The sequence below is a fragment of the Sciurus carolinensis genome, chromosome 3 (genome assembly GCF_902686445.1).
Source record: "Sciurus carolinensis chromosome 3, mSciCar1.2, whole genome shotgun sequence".
Classification (NCBI taxonomy): domain Eukaryota; kingdom Metazoa; phylum Chordata; class Mammalia; order Rodentia; family Sciuridae; genus Sciurus; species Sciurus carolinensis.
Genome location: NC_062215.1, coordinates 1,053,684 through 1,076,586, shown reverse-complemented (window position 1 = coordinate 1,076,586; position 22,903 = coordinate 1,053,684). Strand labels below are relative to the sequence as shown.

Sequence of the window (22,903 nt, the reverse complement as noted above, 5' to 3'; positions counted from 1 at the left end):
GAAGGTCACAAGTTCAAAGCCAGCTTCAACAAAACAATGCACAAAGCAACTCAGTGCGACCCTGTGTCTAAATAAAATACAAAAAAGGACTGGGGGTGTGGCTCAGTGGTGGAACGCTCCTGAGTCCATTCCCCGGAGACCACCCCCCCAAAGCAAAAAAGTGCTGGGGATGTGGTTCAGTGGTTAAGGGACACTGGGTTCAGTCCCCGTTTTAGTCCAAAACTAAAAAGATTTGGAAAACCAATGGGTTCAGTTTTGAACAAAATTCAGAAAATTGCATGTGTCAATTACCTATTGCCTTGTGACAAATTTCCAGAAACTTGGCAACAATTACTGTCTCAGGGTTCTGGGGTTGGTCGGGGCAGTTCATCTGGGGGCCTCTGGTGGTACTTCACCTGCTGAATGGAGCTGTGGCTTTCTGAGGGGGCCTCTGGCGCCGTGGAGCATTTCCATGAGGGCTTCCTCCTGTGGCACATGAGTACCTGTGCGCACAACGTGTGCTGCTGCAACCCTCACAGGCCCCTAAGCCACTGGCGTCTCCAGAGTACACAGAGCGGCAGCCGTGCTCCCCGCGGGTGCCTCCTGGGCGGGGCCTGTGCCTTCTGCCTGCTCCCTGGGACTCAGGGAGGCTCGCTGGGATGGCCGCTCTTCTCCTGATGGAGTTTCTTGTGTCCTGCCCGTCCAGGTTCGCATTGCTCTACAACTAGATGATGGCTCCCGGTTGCAGGACACTTTCTGTTCAGGCCAAACCCTCTGGGAGCTTCTCAGCCACTTTGGACAGACCAGGTGAGTCTTGTTGGGCAGGTCTCCGACACTGCCCTGCCCCCTCCTGGCAGCTATGCTGCTGTGGCCCTGGGGTCTGAACCCCCCTCTGCTTCGGGCCTGAGCCCGAGTCTGAGCCTTGCCTCACCTCATGGTGGTGCTGGTCGAGAAGATGGATGGGATGTGGCGGCTGCCCATTTACTGGTCAGCACCCAGTGCTGTGGGTGGCCAGTGGCTCCTCTTACTGAGCATTCAGGCCTGACAGCTGGCCTTGTCCTTGCTCTCCAAGAGGACCAGGGGCATGCCTCAACTCTGTGGGGACCTGAGAGGCCCCCAAGGGTTTGGCGAGCAGAGAAGGGGACTTGGACTGGTGCCTCTTCACGTGCCTGTGTTTCCCTGGATGGGACCGGTGTTTGGGGTCCATGGATGGAACGGACAAGAGACTACGTGTGAGCCCTTTGCCACCACCCTGCAGGTGTGAAACTCCTCATGAAAATGAGGTGTCATCTTCTTTTAATCCCCTGGTACTGGGGACTGCATCCAGTGGGGTTCTACCACTGAGCCACATCCGTAGCCCTTTTTGTTTTTTACTTAGAGTTGATAGATCATTAAGTCGCTTGAACTTGGAATCCTCCTGCCTCAAGCTCCCAAGTAGCTGGGATCATAGGTGTGTACAGTGTGCCCTGCTGGTCTTCTTAATAATACCGGCATATGTCAGTTCCTGTCTGTGCATCTGTGGCTTCAGCTTTATTCCTGAATGTGTAGAACTGGTGGCCCTTTAGTCTGGCTGGTCTTTTCATGGTGGGATGGAGTCTTTATTCACTTTAAAAGTCTCAGCAGCATAACAGGAGTAGTGTTTGCTGTGTGCTGTACATTGCTTGCACTCTCAGTGCCTCTGTGGCCCCAGCTGTTCACGAGCTGGTGTGTCTGGAGCTGAGAACAGGGCTTGGGACAGAGGCTTGTGAGTGGGAAAGTGGCGCTGCGTGGCAGAGGCCCCCGAAGCGAAGCCTGCTGTGGGTGGGCGGAGTGTCCAGTGTCCTCAGCTGCTCTGAGGACGAGGTGCTGGGGTCCACAGCCTGTGTTCTCAGCAGCCCAACAACAGCAGTTTTGTTGGAGCCCAGTTTGAAGGTTTAAAATGAATGGAGGCCCGGGGAGTCACTGTGAGTGGAGACCAAGTCTGTGTAGCTGCCAGAGAGGCTGTGGGATGAGGAGGAAGATGGCCTCTGCATTGGGTGGGACCTGCAGCAGTCACTGTCCTCAGAGGACGTGCAAGGTCACTAGAGGAGGCTGTGTTGGAAAGGAACATCAGAAGAGGTGGGTTCTGGGACTGCAGGTGTGCCCGTGCCAGGGCACCTCAGGCAGCGTGTGCTGGTCAGCAGCAGCTGTGGTCACACACAGTCCCTGCCTGGCCTGCTGGCTCCTCCTCCTGATTGTGGGCTTCAGAGCAAGAGTGTGCAGAGCCTGCCAGGCCTGTGGCCAGCACACGAGGCTGGCAGGCTCCTGGCCATTGCTGGTCATTGCCTCCTGGTGGGTGTGTGACTGACTCCTCTGGGGATAGAAACTGCACCTCCTTGGTGTGTGGAGGAGCTGTGGGGGCCCTACTGGAGGGCGGAGAGAAGAGGGCAGAGGGTCAGTCATGAGGTCAGTGGGTCCTTCAGCCTCTGGTGTGGGTCTCTGTAGTGCAGCACAGAAGGTTCGAGAGCCCAGTCCAGGGTGTGAAGGACCCTTGTTAAGGGTCCCCATTGTGAAATACAGGATATGAGGACAAAGAGACAATTCCACACTGTGAGGGAGGGCAGGCCTGGGACCCCCGGGCGTGGAGAAGTGCCTCCAGAGTCTGTGGGAACACCCGCTCTCGTGGAATTCCATACCTTTTCAGTGTTGTGGAAGGGTGAGGGTATCATCCAGACGGTTTTGGATCCCAAAAAGGTCTCAGTTTTGCCCCATACGCCCCTAGAAAAGCCTCTGCACCTCCAGAGAGTGGGCTGCAGGCCCTCGAGGAGTCGGGTGGTGCCGACAGCACGCGGGCAGCCCTAGTCCAGAAGTGCCTCCTAGGCCAGGTGCTGCCAGGGTGGCATTCCCGAGGCTGCGTGGCATCAGCACACTCACCTCGCGGACTGTGCCTCCTTTGTTGTCGTCTCAGTGGTAGGTGGGTATGAAGACCAGGGCTTGGCCCCAGGTACCCCAGAGTGGCCTCGGGGGCAGCCTGAAGGTGTCCACAGAAGCCTCCTGGGTGGGTGACCGTGAATGGTGAAGTGTGACTGGAGGGAAGGGTGGGGTGGCCCTTCCACCAGCACAGGTGGGGCCCGCAGAGGCTGCCATGCCTGGAGGCCGCGGCTTGGTCTAGGTGGCCATCGGGTCTGTCTAGGGCTGTGACAGCTCGTGGACAGGGGAAGGCTGTGGGGGGAGGGCTGTGCCTGGCCTTCTCTCTGACCCCCTGGAGAGTCACAGGCACCCTTCCCACTGCCCTCTGCAGAGGGACATGACTGCTGTCTGCACCTGACCAGCTTGCCGGAGCTGGCAGCCGACTGTTGCCCAGCCTGTGGCTGCTGGCTGCACATCACCCTTAGCTCCTCCCTCAGGATCTGTTCCGGAGGCAGAATTGCTGGAGCAGGAGGTATTTTGGCTCTCGGAATGCAGAACCAGTTCTATCTTTGAAGCCGGTGCCCCTCACTGGAAAGCAGAATGGAGGCCCCGTGTGGGTGTGTTTCTAGCTCCGTGGTGAGGGCTCCGTGCCCAGCGAGCGAGGCTGTGGATGGGGCAGAGGGTCAGCTGGGAGCTGAGACATCCCTGGTCCAGAGAGGTCTGCACGAGGTGAGGAGGAGCGTGTGGTCTGACTCTGGGACCCCTGGTCTCCACTGAGTGGGGCAGGAGGGAAGCTGGCTGCCCCCTTGGTACTTCTGCAGGACGGAGAATATGAGAACCCCACAGGTGCTGTGCTTAGGTGGGGACCGTGGGCCACACCCCGCCTGGGAGCCCTGTGGAGGTCAGCATGGCGTGTGGGCTCTGCTTTGGGTGTTGGGGACCACCAGGTGGTCTCCTGGGCTGGAGGCAGTGATGGTGTTAGTAGCGGGGCTTCCTTCCCTGGCCCCCAGCCTCTGGAGCAGCTCTGGCCCCTCGGAATACCACAGAAATCTTGCTCACAGGTCACGAAGAAACTCAGAATTTCCTAGTACCTAAGGAGAAAGTAAAAACATGTATGACAATTTTAGTAATACGTTAATTAGCTCAGTATTTTTAACAGGTAATCAATAGGAAAATGAGGTCACTGATGTGGGTCACTTATGAGGTCACTTGCGAAGCTTTGTATTTAAAATATTTTTAGTTGTAGATGGACACACTACCACTCTTGTATTTATTTTTTGTGGTGCTGAGGATGGAACCCAGTGCCTCATGAGTGCAAGGCAGGTGCTCCACCACTGAGCCTCAGCCCCAGCCCAGTGAAGTTCTTAACATTGGGCAGGAACGTGAGGAGCCCTTGCTGGCTTCTGGGCTGGACCTTCCGTGCGGCTGGGGTGCCCTTCAGTAATGAGCCGAGGCACCTGCAGGTCAGGCTGTGACCATGGGCAGCCTGGGAGGAGCTCATCTGAAGCCACACGCAGAAGTCAGGAACTCGTGGAGGGAGTGCTGGGGTTCTGTGGGGAGCCCCAGGACCGGTGGGTGGAGCTCGCAGGACAGGTCAGGCAGCATCCAGCTGCCCCATGGGCGTCCCGCACGGCAGCCACTGCGCAGGCAGAGTTCTGCATGACCGTGTGAGCCGGGAGGAGGCAGGGGCTGGAAGCCACCTCAGGGGCTGAGCTGTGCTGTGAGAAAGCCCGGCTCTCCTTTGGTATGGGGCAGAGATGCCCAGTTGGGAGCTCACTGCCTGGGCGTCCAGGTGGCCCTCTGCCTCCTCCTGCTCCATGGTGGCCCAGCCTGCTCAGGCTGCTCTCTGAAGTCAGTTTGGGAGTACTGCAGGGTTTCGTAAATGTCACGTCCAGGGACTGAGGGCATGGGGACTCAGCCCCTCCTCTCCTCCCAGCTGTGTCTGTGCCTCCCACCCCCTGCTGTGCCTCCTTTGTTGTGCCCCTGCCCCTCTGCTCCCAGCCTGGGTTCATGGTTGAGCCCTGCCTGACTTGCACCTTCTGTTCCCTCTGTTAGCAGAACTATATTTCCTGGGAGGCCAGGGGGTCTTGGTGGTCCCCTGGGTGTGGAGTGGCTGCCAGTGAGAACAGGGTTCTGCTGGGGCTCCGAAGACAAGCCTGTGGACACACTCAGGGTTGGTTTGTGTGCCCAGTGGCCAGCTGGCTCCAAACTCCTGGCCACAGCTGCTTCTCCTCTGGACTCTCCCAGGCTCAGCTGCCTGGCCCTCCTTACTTCCTCCAGCCTGAACAAGGGGCAGGGTGCATGGGTCCGTGCTGTCATATGGCAGGTGGTCAAGACACCTGCTGCCCTTGCCTGGCACTTGCAGGCCCTCTGAACCAGGAGGACTCACTCTCTGCCTGCAGTCACGGCTCAGGTGATCTTGCTGGCTTTTGTCAGTGTGTGTCATTCTTGCGTGGGGAACACAAACTTTTCTTGGCAGTACGTTTGTACCAGCCCTGGTTTGTTCAGGCCCGAACAGGTGTTATAGACACCTGCCTTGTCTCAGCCTTGTCCCCAGCGCTCTGTGCACTGCACAGGAGCTGGACTCTGAGTGGGCAGATGGTCTGCCCCTTAGGGGACGATGAGCTTTGTGGAGGGTAGAACTTACACCTAAGGCCAGCAGCAGTGGCATCTCTGCCCTGACCAGGAAAGGTTTGCTGGCCTTCAAGGGAGCGAGCGCTCACCAGTTCCCCAGCATCCTCTCGTGGCTGAGGGGTATCTCGTGTGAGTGGGTGGCACCCGGGAGCCATGTGGTGCCCCTGGTTTTGTTTTTCACTCAGAGCGTAGAGTCCAGTCCACCTGACCTGTGGTGCAGGGCCAGGTCTGCAGAACCTGGGGGTCTGTGCAGGGTGCACGAGGAGACCGCCCTAGGCCTGCCAGCCTGGCAGAGAGCCCCGCTTGCTGATCTGAGTGGCTGAAGGTCTGGAAGGGGTCTCGGTGCGCCCCCCCTTGGCCCCTGGCTGCTCCTCGGATCTTGTACAGGTGAATCTGACCCGCCTTGTTCCTTCTGGAGAAGCCACCTGTCAAAGCCAGTTCAAGCTTTGGGGCTGCACTGCTGTCCTGCACCCCTCTTTGCTACTGTGGAAGGGCTTCAGGGAGCTCTGGCCGTGCTCAGTGGGCATCAGGGCCGTGGGCGGGCCCAGGTTGAGTGGTGCGGCCCGCTGTGCCATCAGCCCGCTCCCTCCTGGAGCAAGCCATGTGTGTGTGTGTCACACTCAAGAGGCTGGCCCTTGGCTTCCCAGACTGCTTCCTGGCCGGAGCTCCCTGTTTCCTTAGGTCGTGGGTGAGGCGGCTGTTCTCGCTGTGAAGAGTACCTGGGAGAAACAGTGTGACGGAGGAAAGGTCTATCGCGGCTCGTGGTTTCAGAGGCTTTAGTCCATAGCCGTGCAGCCCCACGCCTTGGCCTGTCGTAGCAGTGCTTGGTGGCAGAGGGTGTGGTGGAGCCAGCTGCTCTTTGCAGGGCTGCAGGAGTAGGGGAGCCAGGCGGAGGGGCTGAGGCCAAGTTCGAGACCCCAAGGCACTTGCCGCGAGCACCCACTCCCTTACTGGGTTCCACCTCCTAGTTTCTACTCCTGCCAGGGGTCCCATCGAGCGGTGAGTCTGTCTGGGAGTAACCCAGGAAGAGCCCAGAGCCCTGGCGAGCAGACCCCTTCCCAGGTGCCCCTCTGAGCAGTGCTTGCTGGGGAGCCACTTGTGTGCTGATGTTTCCTGCCTGGGTGGTCCCAGTGCACTGCCCCTGGCCCTCCCTGGCCTGCAGCTCGTCTAAGCCTTGCCTTACCTAATCTTTGTGCCTGCCTTCTCGTTGCCAACTCGGTCCTGTGTCTTGCTGTCCCAACCCTGTCCCTGTGTTTGGGCCCATGGTGGCTGACTGATGTGGACAGACAGGCCTGAGCTGAGTGGGGACCCGAGGTGGACCACGTGCACAGCCCTCGGTGGGACAGTGGAGGGGCAGTGTGGGGAGGGTCCATTTGGGTCTGGTGTTTCCTGGCCGGTTCCTGCTCTTGTTCCCAGCTGGGTCGGTTACCGGGGCTCTGCCTCCAGACTGCCATCTGGGCAGGCGTGGGTCAGTGTGTTTGCAGTGCCACTTCCTTACTGTGTGAGGTCATCTTAGGAGCTTGCCCTGTCCACTCGACACCACGGGTGTTTACCTGTGCTGCACAAGGAGGCGCCACCGTCACTGTCCGTGCCCTGAGATCACCCACGGGGCCGTGGTGATGCAGTCCAGCCCCTCAGGTGTGGGGTGACTGCAGTGTATGCTGTGGGTTTGGCACTGATGCTGCAGCCCTGAGGCCTGCTGCCTGTCCACCCGGTGTACCCCTGTGGGTTGGGCAGAGGGGACAGCCTGTGGCCATACTCAGGGCCTTGGGGACTTGACCTCTTTGCTTCAAGTCTGCCTAATGTCTTTGCACCCTGAACTGGTCCTCCTGGTCTCAGGTCAGTGGCCCTCCGAGAGGCACCTTGGGATGAAAACCCGGATCCCGGGACCCCTTGTCCTTGTCGCAGGCCCCTGACCTAGTGTACAGCAGAGCAGAGCACCCTTGGCAGTAGGCCACTCCTGGGGTTGTCTTGGGCTGCTCATCCCTCTTTCTCGAGGCTGCATTCCGATGGCTGAAGCCCTTCTCCAGGCTCTGCTGGGCTGCCTGCTGCCTCCTCCCAGTGGTCAGGGGTGGTCAGGGTGTGGGAGGCTTTGCCAGGCTAGGCTGCCTGGCTGAGGGCTGTGGCCCTGGGCGGGCTGTCAGAGCTCTGGGGCCTCCTGTCCCCCGGCTGGGCTGGGTGCCTGGGGTGCTGGCTGACCCACCCAGTGGGCCCTGACCTGTTCTTTCCCCATCCAGAGAGCACCTGCAGCAGCCGGGCGAGGCGACCCCTGTCTGTGTGTACATGAGGGACGAGGTAGGTGCCGCCACCCACCCCTGCCACGCTACACTCCAGCCCGCCCAGCCCGCCTTCCAGGCTGGAAACTCTGCCACCGTCTTCAAAGCGGCAGCCGGAGCAGCAGGCTCCTGAAAGCCGGTGTGTTTTATGGAAAGAAGCGGAACAGCCGGCCCCGCTGGAACCAACCGCGGCCGCCCGGGCTGCTCCCGAAACCTCCCTCAGTGGCCTGTTTGTTTTTTCAGCTTCTCTTAAAGCCCAAGAGTTACAAAAGTGGTTTCATTTTAATAAATATTTGCTTTGCTCTGTGTTTTGATCTTTTCAAAACCAAATGCAGTGTGGCCCAGGCACAGCCTGGCAGCAAGGCCCTGCCGCCCGCCAGCCTGCCCGCCATGGGGGGACCCTCCTAATGCCGGCTCCTCTGGCCTCACAGGGGCTTTTTGTTTCAACTCTGGCCCAGTGCCCCTTGCTGGCTTGGGGCGGGATGGGGGCACTGTCCCTGAGGGGCTGGGACAGCCCTGGTGTGGACAGGACTTCCCCCTGTTTGTTCCCATTGACTTTCCCTGACCCGAAGCTGTGAGGGGCAGGGAACTGTGAGGGGACCAGGAAACTGTGGCTACCCGCGCTGTCTGGAGAGGAGACCAGCCACCAGGCCTCTGGGACCCGGATCTGGCTGCTGGAGTGTGGCCCCACACTCCGGCTGTGCTGTTGTGCCGAGGGCAGAGTCCAGCCCTCGGAGGGATGCGCCCCCCTGGAGGCAGCTTCTCAGAGAGTCAGCCTTAGCTCAGCGGGTGTGGACAGCGGGGCCTGAGCTGAGGCCAGGAGTGACTCCTGAGGGGTGTAGCTCAGTGGTAGAGCACGGTGCTGGGTCCAGTCCCCAACCAAACTAAACAAAGCAAAAGTGACCCCTTGAGAGGGGAGGACCTAGTGGACAGGTTGGTGGTCTAAGGCAGCACTGGCCTGGGGCAGCTCTGGCTGCATGTGGGCGTGGTGGGCAGGAGCTGGGCTGTCTACCGCAGGCAGGCTGCACAGTGGGTGCTCTCACCCTGGCCAGGCCAGGCGAGCCTGTGAGGCTGAGTGTTCTGACATGGGGCCCCTGTGGCTCAGAGGGCTTTGAGGAGGCCGTGCCGCCAGCCCCCTTGACTCTGCAGAGAGTGTGGGCTCCTCCAAAGAGGCTCCTGGTCCTGCTAGAGCCTGGCCAGCAACTGTGGGCAGGATGAACCGGGCAGGGACCCACCTGGCCTCTAGCGTCTGGCCCCCTGAGGCTGAGGCCACCTGCTGCAGTAGACTGGGAGTGCTGGGGAGAGGTTGGGGCCTTTCTCTCAGTGGGCTGCCCTGGACAGACTCACCAGTCATTTTGGCCAGTGGTGGCCATGGGCCTGGCGTTCCCAGAGCAGCCTGGGCAGTGGGTTTTGGTGGGGTGGGGCCTGATCTCTGCGTTCTCATCCATCTCAACTGCCGTTGACTTTGGGCAGCGCTCTGGGCCTCAGGACGGCCCCCACCCAGCCCGTTCTTCTCTCCCTGGCCTCAGTGGGCTCAGTTCACAGCTGAGGAGGCCAGGCCAGGTGGAGAGACAGATGGTCATGGGTCCTCACCAGCTCCACAGCTGGTCAGGTGGCTGGACCTCGCGGAGCACACCGTCCTGCTGAGCACAGGGGCAGAGGAAGGCCTGGGTGGGAGGACACTGGTCAGTGGGAGCCCTAGCCTGAGTCAGTGAGGGCTTGGGGTGTTGTCCTGTGTGTTGTCATCTGGGAGAGGGACTCAAGAACCCCGTTTGCTTTTCCTGCAGGTGACTGGTGGAGCGGCCCTGCAGAGCACGACACTGCAGTCACTGGGGCTGACCGGGGGCAGTGCCACCATCAGGTAAGGACAGGACAGCTACAGGGTTTGGAGTTCCATTTAGTTAAAAGAAAATGTAATCTCAGCCAGGTGCAATGGCCTCTCTAATCCCAGCAACTTGGGAGGCTGAGGTAGGAGGTTTTCAAGTTCAAGGCCAGCCTCGGCAATTTAGTGAGACCTTGTCACAAAAAAAAAAAAAAAAAAAAAAAAAAAAAGAAGAGGACTGGGCTGCATCTCAGAGGCAGAGCCCCTGGGTTCAACCCCCGTAACACAGAACAAAACAGAAAATTCAGAGGGAGTGTGGGAAGTCGGAGAGGAGGAGCTGGGGCGCGGGGGCACCCTTCCTTCCACTGCTGTGGTTGTTGTGCTCAGAGGGGGGACGTGAAGGTCCTGTCCTCTCCTCTGTGGTGTCCACTCACTCTCTGGCTCCCGCAGGTTTGTCATGAAGCGCTGTGACTCTGCAGGCAAGCAAGAACCTGGGACCGTGGGGAGCGAGACCCCAGGAAGCCCAGCCGTCTCTGCATCGGCCACCCAGGCCACCGGCAGCCCTCTGCTCCCCTTAAAATCAGAGGAGCTCAGCAGGGGTGGCCTGAGCTGTCGGGATGATGCAGGCACCTCAGGGACCAGCCCCACGGGCAGCTCAGAGCCAGGAGACGCTCCAGCACATCAGAGCACAAAGGAGCCTGTGCCCACCCCCTTTGTTCCTTTCTCTGGTGGGGGGCAGCGACTGGGGGGCCCTTCCCAGGCCTCAAGGTCTCTAGTCTCACCTTTGGCCAAGTTGCCTAAGTCCTTCTCCAGCCCCGGAGGTCCCTCCAAACCCAAGAAGTCAAGGCCTGGGGAGGAGCCCCAGCAGGAGGTAAGGGCGTGGCGGACTAGGGGGACCTCAAGCTGGCTGCCAGCCCCACCTGTCTCGGTGGTGGCTTGTTCTGTTGTGGTCTGTGCCCACTGTTGGGTGAGGGCCTGTTAGGTGTGTTTGATGTGCCCCAACAAGCCCTCTGTCTGCGGCGGCACCACCCTGGAGCTGGCCCGCTCCCTCTACGCCGCTTTCTGCCCAGCTGGGAGGTTTTCTCTCTGGGGATTCAACCCACTAGTGCTTAGCCGTTGAGCTACACCCCCAGCCCTGACGTGGAAGTCTGGTCAGCTTGGTCTGCTGGGAGAGAGCGTGCGAAGCAGCGGGGCGGCTACCGGCCTTGGTGACGCCTGCGACGCGCCCCCTCCCTGGCGCCTGCCTTGTGAGGCGCGGCTTCCGTTGTGCAGAGCACGCCTGTGGTCCTGTGACATCTGGCCAGTTTTGCTAGTGTGTTGTCTCAGTCCTGGGGCCATCTTTGTGTTCCTGTGACCTTTGTCCCTGGGTCTCATCCTGCCACCTGAGAGATGGAAGGGGCCCTACCTTTTGGATCACACCAGGTGGGTGGCTGAGGGTGAATGCACGGCTCCTGAGAGCAGGCTCCTGCCCAGTCTGGGGCTGCACGTCTGCAGGAGCCTCTTCTGCATCCTGGTGGGCCCTCAGGAATGCTGTGTCCACCTTCTGCCACCTTTCCTCCACTGGCCAGTGGCTTGGGCTAGCTCCAGGTGAGCCATTGATTGGTTCTTGCCTAGAGTCCCGTCTGACACCTCTTGGACTCTGCAGCTGAGGTCGCATGGTTCTGCCAGGCTCCGTGGGAATGTGTGAGGCCAGCGTCCTCTCCAAGCGATGCCGTGGTTCAGCCCAGTGGGCTCTCGCTTGCCCTCTGGGTGCCACAAGACCCTGTCTGCCCTAGGAGTCAAAGCTTCCTTGCTGATTTCCCAGGGAACACTCAGGTTCTTGGATGTGCTGCGTTCCTCTTCCCCAGGGCTTGGTTCCAAGGAAGGTTCAGTAGTCCAGCCAAGTAGGCGCTGTCAAGACTCGAGCCCGCGGCTTCTGGCTCAGAACTAGGGAGGGTCTCTCCCTCTGGCCAGCGTCACCTGAAGCTAGTTGTGCCCGGCCTGGGCGTGGCTGGGCCTGGTGCCCTGGTCCTGCATCCTGAAGGAGGGAGCTCGTTTGGGGAGGATGTTAGGTGTGCCCTTTCTCAGCACACATCTCCTGCCTCGGTGTTAGGGACAGCAGGGGACACATAGTGTCCTGACCCTCAGAGCATGACCATGGGCCAGCTCCTGTCCTGCCTGGGATAGAGCATCTGCAGGTGCTGCCTCTGCACACTCCCTGCAAGTCTGTGTTCCTCACGCTTCAGAGGCAGGAGGAGAGGGCCTTCCTGAGATGCTGGTGTCCTGCCTGGGGTTGTCCCGGCCGTCGGCTCCAGCTGAAGTGACTGTTTGTTCTCACGTGTGTGGATGTCCTCAGGGTCTACCTAGATTTTATTTGGTAAGAAAAGTCCTGCTACCAAAGAGAACTTGTGGCTGGTGAGTTCCTGGTTGGTGGCAAGCTGCTGGTGGGTCTGGGGACGGCGACGTGAACTCTGGACACAGTGCTTCCCTGGAGGGCAGCTCACCCTCGTGCGGCCTGGGCGTTGCCCTGCGCTGGCTGGTCTGCCTGTGTGTGCGCTGACCTAATCTCAGCTGCTGGTGCTCGTGCTTGTGAGGTGGGACTTAGAGGGGCGGTGATGCCGTAGGCAGCTGGAAGGTGACTTGTCATCCCAGAGAAGTGGCCCCAGGGATGGAGAGGACCAGGAGGGAGCCACAGCGAGTCCCCAGGTAGGCCTGGGTGCCGAGTGGCTCTGGCTGGTTGCTCGGGGAGCTGCCGTGTTTGTTGGGAACATCTCACCAGAGCCTGTGGACACTCACGTGTTGGGTGAGATGGGTCACGTGCTGTGGCTGCACACCGACACCTCAGGAAGGAGTTTCTTCTGGTCTCTGAAGTGCGTGGAGATGTGCCACACTTCAGTTCAGAGGAAGAGCAGGAAGGTCCTGAGTTTCCCTGTCCCCATGTGGTCAGGTGTGTCATGGAGCCGCCAGAGAAGGGCCAGACCCGGATGCTGCCCTCTCGGGGCACTTGCCTCTTAGAGAGCAGGGTGCATGCAGCACAGGGACAGTGAGAAGCAGCCCCCTGGGGGAAGGGGCTTGTGAACAGGCCAGGAGGAGAAGCCTTGTCTCTAAAGTGCTCAGGGAGGACAGCGCAGCAGGTGTCGACCACAGCTACCTGCTCTTGTGTTCTTCTTCCAAACAACACGTCCTGGGGAGCAGGGACGAGAGTGCTGCATCAGAGGACATAAATTCTTCAAGGTTCAGTGTTCGAGTCTGATTCCTGCTACCTTCGTTCATTTCTTAGTCCTCTGCAGCTTGGGCAGCGGGTGGGGAAGACTGCCTGGAGGAGGCAGCTGGTTCTGCCCAGTGTGCCCTGGAGGCTCTCGTGTGTTGTCTTAAAAGCAGAGAGGGGTGTTGGGTGTGGTGGCACATGCCTGTGATCCCAGCGCTCAAGAGCCCGAGGCAGGAGGATGGTCACTTTGAAGCTAGCCTCAGCAACTTAGGGAGGCTGTAAGCGACTTAGTGAGACCCTGTTCCCTGTCCCACAAAAAAAAGTGGAGGTGGGGATGTGGCTCAGCAGCTGAGAGCCCCTGGGTCCAGTCCTTAGAACCAGAAAAATGAAGCAGCAGAGAGGGGTGGGTCCTGGGTTCCAGGGCCCGGGAGAGACGTGCTGGAGGCTGAGGCTCTGGCTCCGTCCTCGTTTTGGTCTTCCTAACGCAGTCATGCTGAGGGGGTTGAGGAGGAGAGAGGAGGGAAGTCACCCCAACCCCTCCACTCTAAAACTCACCCAGAAGTGTCTGACTTTCTTTCCAAAGTCCTTTCCTGGTCACATGTGTCCGTGTGTTGGAGCATGGCACACGTATGTGTGTGTGCATGGGATTTGTGCACACGTGTTGCGCCCTCAGGTGAGTGAGGACTTGATGGTGTCCCTCAGGTCCCGGCCCTTTCCGTGCCTGGTGCCCGCGGCCCCTCCCTGCTGCAGTGCGTGCTTCACTCCTGGGGGAGTAGCTCTGAGGTCTCAGCAGGTGGGTTCCACTCTGGGCTCCTTGCTGCCTGCTGTAGCGCTCCACCGTTTGCCCACCGTTTGTTGGCTTTTGCTGCGTTCGGTTTGTGTGTGTGTGTGTGTGTGGTTTTAGATCAGTTTTAATGACTGACAGCAAAATTGTAGGGAGGGGACAGATTTCCTGTATACCCTGTGTCCCTCCCAACAGCCCCTACAGAGTGGAGCATTTGTTAAGGGCAGACCTGCAAGTCGGGCGTGGTGGCCATGCCTGCAATCCCAGCCACTCTGGAGGCTGAGGAAGGAGGATCACAAGTTTGAGGACTGCCTGGGCAACTAAGCCAGACCCTGTCTCAAAATAAAAAAGAACAGATTCAAGGACTCGGAGTGTGACTGGGTGGTAGAGTGCCCCAGGTTCGGTCCCCAGGACTGCAAGAAGAAAGAGGACAGGCCTGCGGGCCGGGTGGCGTCCTCGGAGCTCCGGCTGTTGGCCTGGGGGCTTGCACACGTGTGGCCGGGCGCTCCTCTGCCTGACGCACCCCGGCCTCTCTGTCCCGCCCTCCTGGCCCTGGCAGCCCCTTGTCCCTGCAGGCTTTCCTCCTCCTGGGTCCCTGTAGGCTGACGCAGCACTCTGCCCTCGGACCCTCGAGCCTGTCCTTCCCAGGCAGGTGCTCCTGCCCCTGCGGCTCCTTGCTGGAACCCACACCAGCCTCACTTTGCTGCAGCTCCGCGGCTGCGCCGTCTGCTGGGATGGGTGTGGGTGTGTCTTGGGGGGTTTGGTGTCTGGCTCGCTGCCGCCTGCTGCCATCTCCTGCCCGACTGACCGCTCTCTTCTTGGAGAAGTTGCTTGTGCCTGTGGACGTTGTGGTCGTGTTGTTGTCCACCGTGGCTGTGCGGATCCTGCGTGGAACAGTGGAGGCCGGCTGCTCGGCTGCACCGACCTTCATCCTGCGGTCTGCTTGCAGGGTCTCAGCGCCCTTCCTCACCCCACGGCCATGGCGAGGTCATCCTGGGCTTGTCTTCTCTGGGCTCCGCGGCTTTGCCTCTCACGCAGTGGCCTTCTGCAGGTCCTGTTGTGCGCTGCGGGACAGGGTCTGGCCGGATGTGCTGGCGGGTGTGCCCATCAGCGTGCAACTCATGCTGGTTCCAGGCATGGCTCTCAAGTGACTGCTGCAGTGACGCCCTGCCTTCCTCTGCCCAGAGGTGACCTCTCTGTTCATCCCAGAACGCCACGGCAGTCCCTGTGGAACTCTTCATGGGATTCCTTGAGGCTCTCTTCCTTGGGGAGCATCCTCTCGTCCGCAGACTCTGCACCTTTCCACTCGGCATTCTGTCCTGCAGGATTCCATCAGCTTTTCCCGTGCAGATCACATGTAGACTCGGTGATTTCCTGATACTTGGGATTGTTTTCCACGGTGTCCAGGAGTGTCCTGGTTCCAGTGAGGTGTGGACGGCTCTTTACCAGTCCCGACAGCTCATCAGCTTCCCTGGGGTCTGTGTAGTGGAGCGAGCTGTGTCTTTTCCTCTTGCCTGTCCTCTTACCTTTTCCTTGTCACTGGTGTTGGGTGACTGGTAGCAACATGAGTAGATTTTAAGGGTATCTTGATCTAAAGGTGTATGGCTGGTTTTTCTTTAAGAACGATGTGTGCTGTAACAAGCCTTTGTCAGGCTAAGGATGGTGCGATTCCCGCCCTCCTGAGGTCTTTCCTGTCGTGCATACATAGGTATCACAGCTTTTTCTGCATCACTCGTGTTATCTACTTTTCCCGTCAGTTCATGCGTGACGCGAAGTTCTGGATGGCTCTAGTGTCGAGCCATCCTTGCATTCTGGGGTCCTTCCGGTAGCCAGTGGTGTGTTTTGTTGGTAGGCATGTCAGCTGGCACTTGGTTTCAGGCTTAACCTCTGCATCTGCGTGAGCCTGACTGTCACTTTCTCTCACTGTCTTTGCCGACTTGGAAACTGAAGGTGTACCGAGCCCCGCAGGCCTGTTTGTCAGAGCCCTGCCTTTCTGCCTGGAATGCAGCACTTGTGCAGGGGCCATCCGTGGCAGGCAGTCTTTGCTGCCTGCTCCCAGCTCTGTGCCTGCTGCTTATGACTGGTACACAGACCTGCAGGTGGTGACTCGGCGTGCCTGCTTGGGGCCATGGTACTGTACCTCACCCCTTCTCTGGCACCTGCTCGAAGGTGGGCTTCCTGGCCCTTCAACTTAGCCCAGCCATCCCCATCCTGGGCCCCGTCTGGTGGCTCCTGGCCACACACTGGAGCTCAGGTTCAGCTTCCTCGGCCTTCTATACTGAAAAGGCAGTGGCCCCTGTGGATTTGGGCCGGAGGAGGCAAGCGAAGCCCGTGGCTCCCTCAGTGTGGGCCAGCGGCTCCCAGACGACCCCGGCGTGGGGCGGGGCAGGAGGAGGGTGACTTGGGCCCGACCATCTTGGGAGCCATGCCAGTGGCTGGGGCCAGCATGAGCTCTTGCTGGCCTGGGCAGTCTGCTGGACTCCCACGTGCAGGATGCTGGTGGTGTGGGGACCCTCACTGCTGTGGACTTCCTTCTGCAAGCCAGTCCTGCTCTTCAGAAAAGGCATTTGCGTGTTTCAGCAGATCCCGCCTTTCTGAGAGATTTTCGTGGCTATACTCTGTCCGTGGCCTGCTTCCGTGTCTAATGTCAAGGTGGCTATGGAGAGGGAAAGGCAGTGCTGGGGATGTCCCCCTGCTCCGGCGTCCTGCCAGGGCCTGCCCTTGCCCACTGGTGGCTCCGTCTACAGCTGCAGGAGCTGCATAAGCAAGCCGTGCTCTGACTGCTGAGGGGACCCTGGCCCCGGCATGTGTCGACCTTGGGGTTGAGGGCTGCGTGGTTGGTGTGTGGAGTCCACCTTCTCAGGCCACTGCTGATGGTCAGTGCCTGCCCTGCCCTCCCAGGCCAGCACTCTCTTCTGCCTCCTGCCACACACCTGGGAGCTGGAGGGTCCAGGCCAGCGTCCTGCCTTTGGAATCCTCAACCTGAACTGTCCTTGACATGTCTGATGAGTGGACAGGGGAGTGGGCATGGAGCAGGTGAGGGGCACCCCTGGTCCCAGTTTGGGCTCGTCCTGGCACGGTGGTGACAGTGGGCCCCCCTACCCTTTGGGAAACGTGCTTGCTTCTGCCCCTGTGAAGCCCCAGGCTCCTCAGCCTGGGCTCCTTGGCATGTGTGACTGGGCCAGCTGGTGCCAGGGTTCTGGCCACCTCAGGGTGCTCCTCCTGGGCAGGAAGACTGTCTTTCTCCCTGGAGAGCAGGCCCCAGGCCCCAGCTTTCGGCCCTTGCTCTTTCTGTGTGGGGCTGGCCTGGGGTGTGTGTGTCTCCGTGTGTCCCCGTGATGGGTTAGTGCAGCAGCTGGGAACAGCTGGCCTGGCCTGCTCTTGGGCGGGTGTCACTGTCCTCAAGTGCTAACCCCAGGCCCCCAGCTGGCAGGGGCAGGGGGCGGGGTCGGTACTCCAGGGGAGGGTGCGTGTGCCTTTGATCTGGAGCCGGGGTGGCTGGCTGATGGAGGAGCACCTCACACACCTCCTGTCACTGACAGCCACACGCCCAGGGCAGGCCGCATGTGTCTGCTTTGTGTCCCTCCTCAGGCCTGGGGGAGGGGAGGGAACAAGACAGAGCTTTTTTGGGGAACTTCAAAGGTACACTTTAGTAATCAAGAAGAGTTTCCAAGTTTCCCATTAATGCTTTGCCTGTGTGTGGTTTTTGGATTTAAATAAAGACTCAGAAGAAAGAGACAGGATAAAATACAGGCAGGTCCTCGCTGAGGCCGGGATGGTTCACAGACCCGGGCGGTTCCTGCCTTTGATGTCAGACATTAATTATTAGAAGGTAGTTTTACTGGCGATCAGAACCGGGCACTGGGAGAGGCTGGGGCTGCCCGGCGCCCCCTGGCCCTGTCCTTTGAAGTCCCTCCACGGCCGGGAGGCTGCTCCACAGCTCTGTGCTCGCCAGCAGACGCCCCCCACGCCTGTGGCCTCCCCTGCAGCTGCTGGCACAAGGGCTGGCCCTGATCAAAGGCCCCGTCCCCCAGGCAGGACTGGCTGCTGCTGGCTGGCCTGCCCCTCCCCCTCGAGAGCTGCCTCGGAGCGCGTCCTGCTCCCCCAGCCTGGCTTTGCCCTGTGCCCAGCCAGTCAGTGCTGCTGAGGCTGGAAGGAGCCTGTTGGGGGTGTGAGGTCGTTGTTGGTGCTGATCTGGTGAGACCGTCTCCCTGCTCCTAGACTTGAGCTTGTGGGCAGGGCAGGCTGCTGGAGTTCAGTGCCACTCTCCCCTTCTCAGCCTGTGGTCCCTGCCCTCCCCTGCTGTGCTTGGTGGGTGTTGGTGGACACCCCACCTAGCTGTCCTGAGAGCCTTCAGCCATGCCTTCATTGGCATGTCCACTGAGATTTGCTAGCAGCTGGCTCAGTGGCATTGTGGGTGCTGGTTGGGTCTTGGTGCCTGGTGACTGGCAGGTGCTTGTGCCTTAGTGCCTTGAGGCTGATGCTCCCTGCATGAGCTCTGATGGATGGGCCCTTCAATGCCAGGACCCCGCCTGCCCCATCAGGACCCGGCGCTCTGCCAGGCTCTTCTGGGAGCTTCTGTCTTGTGTGTGTGTCCTGTCTTTCCCCAGCTCCTATCAGTTGCCCGACCTGGCTGGCCTTGTGGGTGAGGGTGTTGCCCGTGACCTGGGCTGGTGTTCACTCTGGGTTGGTAGTGTGCCCTGTGCCCGTGGAAGACACTTGACTCCAGGTGTGCAGTGTGGCCCTTGGTCAGGGATTAGCAGCTCTGTGCTCTTCTTTTAAAGAGATGCTTCTCATTTCCTTTTTCTTTTCTTTTTTTTTTTTGGTACCAGGGATTGAACTCAGGGGCACTCAACCACTGAGCCACATCCCCAGCCCTATTTTTTGTATTTTACTTAGAGACAGGGTCTCCCCGAGTTGCCTAGCACCTCACTTTTGCTGAGGCTGGCTTTGAACTTATTATCCTCCTGCCTCGGCCTCTCGAGCTGCTGGGATTCCAGGCGTGGCCACGGCACCTGGCAGATGCTTCTCCTTTCCTTTCTTTGTGGTATGAGTGACTCATATTCACAGTAGAGAAGTAGGACAATAAGAAAAGCCCCAAGGAAAATGAAAACCTGTTGCTGAGCACCGTGAGCGCGTTGTGTGGCGCTTCTGGCTGCCTTGGTGGCAGTGCCCACGTGCCCAGCATGCACCCAGCATGCACCCGCCTGTGTCCGCAGCGGAGCTGTGGGAGTGCTGTGCTCTGGCTGTGAGTGCTACGAGTTGCTGGCTCCCTGGCCACCGTCCTCTTGGGGTTGGGCTGTTCTCGCACAGTTATCTGTAGCCTGTCAGACCTTCCGGAAGTCTGGGTGCCTCTGGGGCTGGAAAGGGTAGGAGAGGCCCTGGATGGTGGCGCCCTCTGCCCCCTGCCTCAGCTGGGTAAGCCCGGGTTCAGGGGACATCATGGCACTGGGGAAGAAGGTTCTGAGCTGACCCTACTGAGCGTGGCGTCCAGAGGGGTACTGGCTGCACAGGCAGGGCCCCCTGGGTTGGGCATGTCTCCCAGGAGAAGGCACAGGTGCCAGGTCTCCTCGGGACCGTGTCCCTGCTTCTGACCGCCTGTTTCGGCCCTTTCCTTGGCTGCGTGTGGCTGTGTGCCAGCAGGCATCCCAGGCAGAGGTGCCGCTGCTGTGCCCAGGCTTGTGTCAGGCACAGTCTTCCCTGGAGGGTCTTGCTGCTGGGGCCAAGGCTCTGCCTCTCCAGGGGCCGAGGTGTGCAGCGTGCTTGCTCCAGGCCACGTAGCCCCGAGCTCAGGTGCAGGCCTGGCCTCTCGCCCAGGCACAGCCACCCCCCTCTGAGCTGTCCAGAGCCTTTGGTGGTGTCCACACGTCCCAGCGCCTCTTCCTGAGGGCCGCCCAGCCCTGCGAGCAACACGGGAGGTTTGGCCCACGTCCCTCCTGGAGGGGTCCATTCAAGCTCAGCCTCAAGGGGACGTGCTTTGCATTCCCCCTCACCAGAACCCCATCTGGACAGTCCCCCTGGGAAACGGGTCTGGCACTGAGGTGGCCTCCAAGCAGTGTCCTCAAAGGTCCCTGTCAGCAGGGACACAGAACTGGGCACCCCCATCCCCTATCTGGGGTCTCCCTGCTGGAGTGGCCACTGAGTCTGGCCACCAGCCGTCCCGGGGTGGCTGCAGCCCGTCGCCCGCAGGCTGGACATTGCCACGGTGGTACCCGCCTTCCCTTGGGGCTCTGGTCCCTCCTAAGTGTCTTCCCTGCCTCTCTCTGGGCTGGCTGGCGGTCCTTTGTCACCGAGTTTGCAGACAGCTGGGGCCCACCTGCCTTCTGTGCTGCTGGCCCCTCCTGGTTTTTCTCCTGCCCACCTGGCCTCCTCTCCAGTTTCTTATCTGTGACCTTCACTGGAGGCAGTGGCCTGGAAGTCTGCCGGGGCTCTGAGTTCGCAGGAAACAGGGTTCCCCGACGGCCTTCATTGTTGGGGTTCCATCCCGTGTGGGGTTCACAGCCTCATGGCCACAGTGAGGCTGGCCACCCCCAGAGCCTCCTCCCTCCTGTGCCAGCTGCTCCCTTGGGCTCTCTGGCCTCCGTTCCCTCACCCATCATGTGGCAGTCGTCACACACACCACCTTACTGACTTTTTTTGAGGATTTGGAAGCCCCACACAGAGGCCTCAGAGCTGGCCCCCTGCTGGCCCCCGTGTGACAGATCTGTTTGTCCTCACGCCTCTGCTCTGACTGTAGCACCTGGGTGCCAGTGCGGGGACCAGGTCTCCTGGCACAAAGGGATCGGACAGGAAGATGGTGTCCTTGGAAACTGACTGGACTCTGGAGCCCAGGCCAGTGCACGTTCTCGGTGACGGTGCTGACGCCTTGTGGGGCTTCTTGGAGGCCTCGAGCAGGGCCGAAGATTTGCCCTGTGGAAGCCGGCGGTCAGGAGTGCGGAGAAGGTTCTGGTTCTGTCCCTCGGCCTTCTTCATAGCTTGTAGGTGCCCCCGTGGACCAGTGACCTGCAGGGCCCCGGTCTGGGCTCCTTTGCCTCAGCACTGGAACACATTCAGGGATTGGGACTTGGGTCAGCCCTGTGTTAGTGAGGTTTTCGTTTCTGTGCTCAAAATACCCCACAAGAACCACTTCGAGGAGGACATTTATTCCGACGCACAGTTTCAGAGCTTCAGTCCACAATTGGTCCAGCCCACTGCTGTGGGCCTGAGACGAGGACCACATGGGGAAGCGCAAGGAGGTGGACGGGGCCCAGGGCAGAGGCACCCTCCAGAGCAAGGCTGACCCGCCTCCTGCAGCCACACGCCACCTGCCAGCTGCCTCCAGTCACCTCATTCCACCTGGATGGCCTGACCAGGCTACGCTCAGTCGTCACCGCGCCTCTGACGAGTCTTACCACTGCATGAGCAGGAGCTTCCGGGACCCTCGTCTCCAGACCACAGTGAGCTCCTCACTGGCCAGTTAAGTGCTCCAGGACGCGGGAGGGTGGCAGCTGCAGGGCAGGGTGCCAGGAGCCAGTCTCACTTGAGAGAAGCTGTGACTTGGAGACGGGCCTGTCTCCAGGATGGGCTGTGGGCACCTGGCACTGCGCTGGGAGCCGCGGTGGAAGCTGGTGGGTGCGCAGCTGCCACAGCCATGCTCCCAGCAGGGCCCTGCCCCCCAGGAGCCCGGCTCACGTCGAGGGAACAAGCAGGGCAGGGCGTGCACGTCAACTCGGGCGTCACGTCGACCAGCTCTTCTTGGCTTCTTCGTCTCTGAGAGTAAAAACCTGGGCCCTGTCCGGCCGTTTGCACCTGGGACCTCCCACACCTACCTTGGCGGTTTCGACCCGTCAAATCAATGATTGGATTCTGGAGGGTCTGGGCTTGGAGGTGTGTGAGCACAGACCAGCCTGGTGCCTCCGCCCGTGGTAAGCAGGTGGGAACCCTGGGAGCCCCGTTGGCTGCAGAGAGGCATCTGAAGCAGGTGCTTTGGGACCTGCCCACCAGCCTGGATCCCTGCAGTTTCCTGGAGACGCGCTTCCTTGGTGGGAAGAGGCGCATCTCGCCAAGCCCCCAGGGGCTCTTCAAAAGATCCACCTTTGCCACTACTCGGCCTCAGAGCCTGGCGGCCTGGGCCCTGCACCTCCTGCCCACGCCTTTTCCTGAAGCCACCAAGAGCTCTTTAACTGATCTGGAGCCCTCTCTCAGTCTCAGCAGATGGAAACAAAGATTTCTGTAGCCCTCCCAAAACATACTGGAAGGGAGAGGAGGGGGTGCGGCTGTCTGCGTCTGTGTGCACCGTCTCGGCAGCTGGGCTCCAGGGCATCTCTCTTGCTTCAGCGTTGTCCCGGCCAGAGAGACAGCAGAACCTGCCCCTTTCCTCTCTCGGCACCAGCCGGGAGGATGTCTCTGGACATCAGGCCCTCCTGGAGGCCCCCTCCAACCACCAGCATGCACCCCGGGCCTCCCTGCTTAGTCAGGCCTGGTGGTCCCCACAGTGCCACTGTGGGCTCTTCTGCTGGGGTCTCATCCCTAGATCTGTTCTCCATCTAGAACCACCTCTGCAGCCCACCTGGGAGAGGAGCTGTGCGTGACACTGTGGATGCCCACACAGCACGAGGGCCAGGTGCTGGGCCTGCTTGGCCCTCCCCTGGCCCTGACACGCCCTGCCCGGCTGGCCTGCTCAGCGGCTGGCCCTCCGCGAGCGCTTTGGCTCCTCCCACTCCTCTCGGCCCAGCTGCAGATGCTGCCGGTGCTCCTGGGAGAGCCGGCCCTCCCCAGCTGTTTGTGCAGCCTGCACCTCGCCCAGCAGGCTCCCGAGGGCACCTGGCTCCTGCGGCCCTGTGTTCCAGTGCCGTGAGGGGCCTGGGAATCCCATCCGTCCTGTGGTTCTGGTCCTGGACGGGACCCTGGTCTCTTTAAACCCAGGCTTCCCGAGCAGAGTGGAGGCCTGGGGGATGGCGGGTAGGAGTCCAAGATGGATCCAGATAAGAATTTTGTCAGTTTTATTTTGAACAGAAATGCAGTGGCCCCTGCAGCATGAAGCAGGTGGCTCTGCCCCTCCCACCCTGACCTGCAGTGTGGACTGTGAAACTTGGGGTCCTTGTACTTCCAGGGGGGTAGATATATTTGTGACCTGCTGTCCTCTATGGAGACCCCAGGATGACATGTCCTTCTTGGGACTAACTGCTGGCCTCTGACCTCTGCTGTATTGCTGAGTTCTGGGCACAGGGACTCTGTCGGGTGGTCAGTCTTGGTGTGATGCCATCACTGTGTTGCCTGCCTGCTGCAACCAGTGTGGACTCAGATCCTGTGGGTCTGGGCTGGCTCCTCGGGGGAGGGGCTGGATTGGGCCACTAGAGAGCCTGCCCTTTAGC

General features: G+C 60.2%; 1 protein-coding gene across 5 annotated transcripts in view; it reads left to right on the top strand.

Moving 5' to 3' along the window:
• Aspscr1 (ASPSCR1 tether for SLC2A4, UBX domain containing) overlaps nucleotides 1-22,903 on the top strand; it is a 38,566-nt gene that overhangs the window by 5,326 nt on the left and 10,337 nt on the right. For all 5 annotated transcript variants that reach the window (XM_047545786.1, XM_047545789.1, XM_047545790.1 and 2 more), the window contains 4 exons: nucleotides 686-786; nucleotides 7,719-7,776; nucleotides 9,545-9,618; nucleotides 10,030-10,450. In XM_047545786.1, coding sequence (XP_047401742.1) covers nucleotides 686-786; nucleotides 7,719-7,776; nucleotides 9,545-9,618; nucleotides 10,030-10,450 — 654 coding nt within the window. The remainder of the gene's footprint in view (nucleotides 1-685; nucleotides 787-7,718; nucleotides 7,777-9,544; nucleotides 9,619-10,029; nucleotides 10,451-22,903) is intronic.